The sequence below is a fragment of the Lepisma saccharinum genome, chromosome 18, assembly GCF_977018435.1.
Source record: "Lepisma saccharinum chromosome 18, izLepSacc3.1, whole genome shotgun sequence".
NCBI lineage: Eukaryota > Metazoa > Arthropoda > Insecta > Zygentoma > Lepismatidae > Lepisma > Lepisma saccharinum.
Window position 1 is genome coordinate 54,835,718 of NC_139246.1, and position 6,555 is coordinate 54,842,272.

The window sequence follows — 6,555 nt, forward strand, 5'->3', positions numbered from 1 at the left end:
CTGCTGTGAAAACTCTGGATTGCCCGCTGTATCATGTCTCGAGGAATATCAGTGATTTCTGCTGCAATCTTCTGTTTCAGTTCAGCAATGGTTTGCGAATCGCCTCCATCGACTGTCGAGCAGTATGTGAAGTGGCTCCGTCCTGCTGGAACATTATGTTGTCGGTGTCAAGATGTGCGGCGTGCAACTTCGGTGCAATGAATGTTTCAAGCATAGCAACATACCGATCTGATGTCACTGTTGTTGCACTTTCTCAAAAATAAGGCCCGAAAACACCATGACTTGACACTGCACACCATACTTAACCTTGGTGCTATGTAATGGACGCTCGTGAAGCTGACAAGGATTTTCCTGTGACCAGTAATGGAAATTATGTTTGTTAACACAGCCGCTAAGGTGGAAATGGGCTTCGTCAGATATCCACAAATTGTTAAGGAAATTGGCGTCCTCGTTAACCTTAGCCAACACCATTTCGCAAAACTTGTTACGCAACACAGGGTCTTCAGGATGTAATTGCTGCACAATCTGTAACTTGTAGGGGTGGAACTTCATTTCATGCAGTATTCTTTGTACGCTTCTTCGACTACACACTAGGGCTGATGCATGTTGTCGAACGGAGCAGCGAGGGCTTCTCTGAATGGCAACTCGAACTGCTTCAATTTTCTCTGGTATACGTACTGTTCGAACTCTACCTGGGGGCTTCTTCTTCAACGCTCAACCGGTTTCTTCGAAATTACGCACCCATGTTGTAATCACACGAGCCGATGGCACACGAGCATGACGTCCTAGCTGGCAATGCTGCCGAAATACCCTTTACGCTGCAGTCACACTATCACCGTTCTTATAAAAAACTTTCACAGCGAAAGCACGCTCCGAACCATTCCAATGCTGCATCATTATTAAATGAAAAAGCCTCCTCAACGATGTCTTATCGGTCCCGAACAAATTCCGGCGCTACAGTTTTGCCAATTTTACATTCAAATTTTGCCATTTCTCTGAGCCACCCTGCATTTTACGGGAAAATGTGAATCCTTTAAAGTATAATATCAACAAATAAACAAATATATTTTGAACAATCCATTTGGACTAAACGATTGCATTTTGTACATTAAAGCGTGTACTACGATTTTTTTTAGCAATTATACTATATCAACAAATTGACATATCGCTAGAGATGCAATCTGGTCGACTATCATAGTTAAGAAGCAACTTAGAGTTGAATTTAATTCGATAATAAAAGGCTATATATTTCTATGAATCCATATTCTCATTTTCAGCAAGAACGCAAATTTACTTATAAATTAGTAATAGTTTATTAGAAAACTAAATATAATATTATTAAATTGTAAAAGGTAAAACAAAGATTACATACACGGATGAAAAACAAACTTGCTATATTTAATAACTTATCGTTTCTCATTTTAATTATAAATAAATAAATATTATTATTCATAGCAAGAAGTTAATAAAAAAATGGTAATAATATTATTCTCATTTACAAAATGAATAAATAGTAAAATGAATCTGTAACAAAACCACAGGTCAATTTTATTTTTCTTGAACGTGTTCTTTTATAGGTTCTGACTCATGATGGTTCTAACCTGCGTTAATTTATCATTCTTTTTAAGTAAGAACTTTTAAATACATTTCAAGAAAACTGTAAAAAAGATAAACACGTTTCTCCGGAAACTAGCAGCTCCAAAACAAGGTTTTTCAATTTCATGAAGTTGGTATCAAGTTTTAACAGCAACTTAATTTCAAACTTGTAATTTGACCAGTACCCCTTTGTCATTCCCTGAAATGAACATTCTTTTGATTGCAGATATGGTGTGCATGCCAGTATTATACTTGAAGAGATTTGTTTTAAATTCGGGAAATGGCGAATTGTAATAAAACGTGGCTGTTCTGATATTAGCATGCAATGGAGGCAAGTTTCCATGAAAATCCTTTCACCTTAGCATACAGAGAATACAAATTGGAAACAGAGTTGCCAAATGCAGCCCTTCCCCCACGTCAAAAAAAATTAAAGGTAAATTATTTAAGTGTAGTAATGCAACTATTGATAACGTTACTTCTACTGCAAATGGTAACTTTGTTACAGGTACAGCTACTTACTTATAGTTGTAATTCCTAAAAGACGTAACTGTTACTTCCAAACACTGGTGCATGGTAAAGATTATGTCGCCCTTTGTATAATCCGTCAGGCGTAATATGGTGGCCTCAGAGATGGCCATTGTACTTCATTGTGCTAATGAATATAGATAGTTATTTAAGCATTCTTATCTCATTTTAATAATGTGATGAAAAAATGTGGAAATTTGCAATTTAAAATGTCAAAATATTAATACCTCAAAAGAAGAACTACAAGATGTCCACATCATATAAAGTGAACCGCCTCTTTCGAAAGATCGTACGGAGACATAGACGCCCTTGTAAGAACCGAGGCGAGAATGAGACGAGAACGAGACAGACCTCTGTAAAATCGAGACGAGATCAAGTCTTAATATCAGATCCTCGGTCTCAATGTCATTTTTTTCAGAATACCTTATGCCAAGATATTTTAATTTAGCCACTGTGCTTTTGCCGGGAATCAACCCGGGACCCCATGAGTACGGTCACGGACACTGCCGGCTTGTAACGATTCCATTGAAAGTCAATGTATTCATTACAAGCCGGCAGTGTACGTGACTGTACAAGATTATGTCAAAAATGACTTACGCAAAAATAACTTCATTATGTAACTTCTTCAAACGTATTAAGCAGGTTTCAACCTGACTATTTATAGGTAAGCCGAACTACAGGGAGTCCATAAAGTCCTGCAAGAAACTAAAACTCTATAACTTGAAAACTATTAAGTTTATTAACAAAATATTTTGTGTGTACTTACAGCAAGGTTCAAAGTTTATTTCCTGCTTGTTAGGTTCATCGCCAAACCTCCAATTGTGCACCATTCACGTCCAAACACTGTTGCAGTCTTTTTGTGAAACCGAGAATTGTGTGCTGACGGTGCTCTCCTGGGATATTCAGAATCACATCTCTTATTTTTTTCTTTTAGGTCATCCAGATTAGCTGGTTTCTGTGAATACACCTCGGTCTTTACATGTCCCCCACAACCAATAATCGCAAGATGTTAAGTCTGGTGATCTTGCAGGCCAAGGTGTGGGCCCTCTTCGGCCAATCCATCTACCTGGAAATTGTTCGTAAAGAAACTGCATTCTCATGTCACAGTCTTGGTCTTTCAGATCGTGTACAAATTTTAACGGGCCTTCACCTTCTTGCGTACGATCTTGTGTAATGTTGACTTCGGTATTCCCAGTTCCAGTGATCTTCGTTTCAGCGATTTCAATGCACGCTGTCCTGCACTGACTGAATCACATCGTCACTCGATCCTGGCCTTCCACTGCGTGGCAAATCTGACACACTTCCCGTTGCCTTGAACTTTTCATATCATCTCTTGATACTTGAATTTGCTGGGGGTGGTTTCCCATATGTTGTCTGGAACTTTCTCTGCACTGAATCACAAGATTTTAACTTTGCAAACCACAGAACACACTGTGCCTTTTCCTGGATGGACGCCATCTTAAGTCACATGATCACGTGATTACCAGTGCAAGCGTCACTGAGCAGTGTGGGCAGAACAAAACTTTAAACTTCCACCCTTCTCACCCAAAAAAATTGTATTGTTAAACCCAACAGTTAAAAAGTTATAGAGTTTTAGTTTTTTGCAGGACTTTATGGACTCCCTGTATATATACGCCAAACAGAAATAATATTGTTAAAGAAATTCGTGTGCGTGTATGTGTGTGTACTTATTTATTTCGGATTAAGGGTTTGGAACTGGAAGTATCTTTTGGTAATTTAAAAATATTTTAATTCTGTTAAAGCCAATATCACTGATTGATAAGACTTGAAAGTTCCCTTCTTTTTTCTTTCCTGACATAAATTGTTCGAAACAAAGGAAAGTATGTCAATTTTCGTGCACAAGGAAGGAGCAATGCCTTGGATATTCCTGATTGTTGATATTTTAAAAATAGGCAAAGTGTTCCCATGGAATTAGTGCAGCGAAAAACAAGATCAGCACTAGACGCATATTTTGCGACAAGAAAAAAAAAGATTAAGAAATACAATAGTGTGCGATATCCTCACGAGCAAAAGATAAAAAAGACAGTGAAGACATGGCTGAGAAGTCAAGTGAAGAGCAATCGGTGCCAAGCCTAGAAGAGACCGAGGAATTTCGAGAGAAGAAGACAGACATCGAGTGCCAGAGAGTTACCGAGATAGTTATTGGTATACCTGATGAGGCTGGTCCTTCAGTTGAGAAGAGCGAAAGAGCGAAAGATAACAAAGACATTGAAGACATGGCTAAGAAGTCAAGTGAAGAGCATCCGCTGCCAAGCCTAGAAGAGACCGAGGCAGTTCGAGAGAAGAAGACAGAAATCGAGTGCCAGAGAGTTACCGAGACCGAGATAGTTATTGGTATAACTGATGGGCCTGGTCCTTCAGTTGAGATAAAGAGCGAAAGATAACAAAGACATTGAAGACATGGCTAACAAGTCAAGTGAAGAGCAACCGCTGTCAAGCCTAGAAGAGACCGAGCCAGTTCGAGAGACCGAGACAGAAATCGATTCCGAGAGAGTTACCGAGATTGAGATAGTTACTAATATAACTGACGAGGCTGATGAGACTGGCCCTTCAGTTGAGAGCGGTCCTTCTCAAAGTCCAGTGAGGAAAACCAGGTCGAAATTGATTCCTCTGAAGATTCGCCCACAAAGAATTCCACAACCCCACGATGAAGCTGAGGAGGAGACGGAAGACATTCCCCCAAGAGTGGTTCAGTTCTCAGATGTTGTTGAGGAGTGCACCATAAGCAACTATTCGCGGTCAGTAATCTCCGAACTTCGAATCCGGAACGAGACCGGAAGAATCAAGCGGATGAAACCCGACGCACATCCCGCCGAAGCCAAGACTTACCTAAAAAGGATGGAGGTGCTGTTCTACTACCTCAGCCCGTGCATCGGGATCGGTGGCGTCTGGAGATTCCCATACATGTGTTACGTTCATAAGGGAGGAGCTTTCCTCTTCATCCTCATTTGTGGATTACCTATGTTCCACCTAGAACATGTGGTGGCACAGTTTACTAGTAGCGGATACATCAAAATGTTTGGTGCGTCTCCAATCACGAAAGGAGCTGGATATGCAACGCTAATAGTGAATATGTTCTTATGCGCGTTCGCATGCGTCATTGGCACGTACTCACTCTTCTTTATGGCATATCCCCTGAGAGAAAGTGTAGATTGGAGCACCTGCAAGAACGTTTATAATGACGGAAACTGTACCGAGCTGGGAAGCAGTGGCTTGGCAAGCTTAGCAACTAACCCACAAAGCCCGTCGGAGCAGTATCTTACGAAATTCGCCCTCAAGACAGCTTCAAGTATCGAGGATCCTGCTGGAGGACTTGTGCTAGAGATGGAGGTGTTGCATCTCGTATTATGCGCTCTGATTATTACTTGCTGTGACGTAGGCTGGAAGAACTTTCGCATAAGCTTCTACTTTCTCGTGCCGCTCGGTTACATTGCCATGACAATCATGATGTTCCGTGGAGTCACTCTTCCAGGCGCAGCGAACGGGCTTAGAGCCTTTTTTGTACCAGAAATTAAGGAACTTCTTCGCGTCGGAACATGGGTGGACGCAGCAGTCCAAGCGCTGTTCACCGTCGGGGTCGGACACGGCACTGCAGTACATCGAGCTCGCTTCAACTACGTGAATCATAATTGCTGGTGGGAAGTGTTCTGCGTCCCTGGTCTGAGTACGGCCGTGAGCGTTATCTTCGGACTCGTGCTATTTTGCGGCTTGGGCTTCTTGCAAGCGCAAACTGGCATCCCATTCTTCTCCCTGGCAAAGGAAGGGCCGGCAGTGATGTTCTCCTTTTATCCTGCGATGTTAGCCACCATGCCTTGTCCCCAGCTATGGAACGTCCTGGTATTTGCCTCTCTCGGCTATACCGCACTCTCCTGGATAGTGATACAACTTGACGCTTTCCAGTAGAGTCTGTACGACGTTTATCCCACTCTGAAGAAGGACAGATTGCCGCGCATCGTAGTCACCGTGTTCTTTGTTTTCCTAGTCTCTGCATTCTGCATTAGAGAAAATGGAATATACTGGTTCAAACTGCTGGATACCCACGCTACGCCGACGCTAGTGATCATCTGCGTCATGGAAGTGCTTGCATTTGTGTTCATGTACGGCATGAAAAAGTACGAAAGACTTTTGAAGTTTGTTCACGGTAGAAGGACAGTTAATGGATTGTGGTGGCTGTGTTCGGTGGTCATAACTCCGGTAACATTACTCTGCGTGTATGGTTCCTTCGTTGTCTGCAGCAGCAAACCAATTTCATACGGGGCAGAGCCATTCCCCGTTTGGACCGTAGCAGCAGGGTGGGGGGCATCGTTTCTTACTATAGTTTTCATTCCAGCGTACGTTATAACGATGCTAGCAAACATGGGGGGAACACTGCTACAACGGTTGCGAAATCTCACCCGTAGATCGCTGCAGTTC

General features: G+C 41.8%; 1 protein-coding gene across 1 annotated transcript; it reads left to right on the top strand.

Annotated features, from left to right (window-relative positions):
- Positions 1 to 4,542: 4,542 nt before the first annotated feature.
- Positions 4,543 to 6,045, top strand: LOC146002274 (creatine transporter-like). The gene has a single exon (XM_083139987.1). It carries the CDS (start codon positions 4,543 to 4,545, stop codon positions 6,043 to 6,045), a length of 1,503 nt encoding a protein of 500 aa, XP_082996113.1.
- Positions 6,046 to 6,555: the final 510 nt, after the last annotated feature.

Coding starts and splice junctions, on each gene's coding strand:
- LOC146002274 (XM_083139987.1), top strand. CDS start 4,543: ATGGCTAACAAGTCAAGTGAAGAGCAACCGCTGTCAAGCCTAGAAGAG.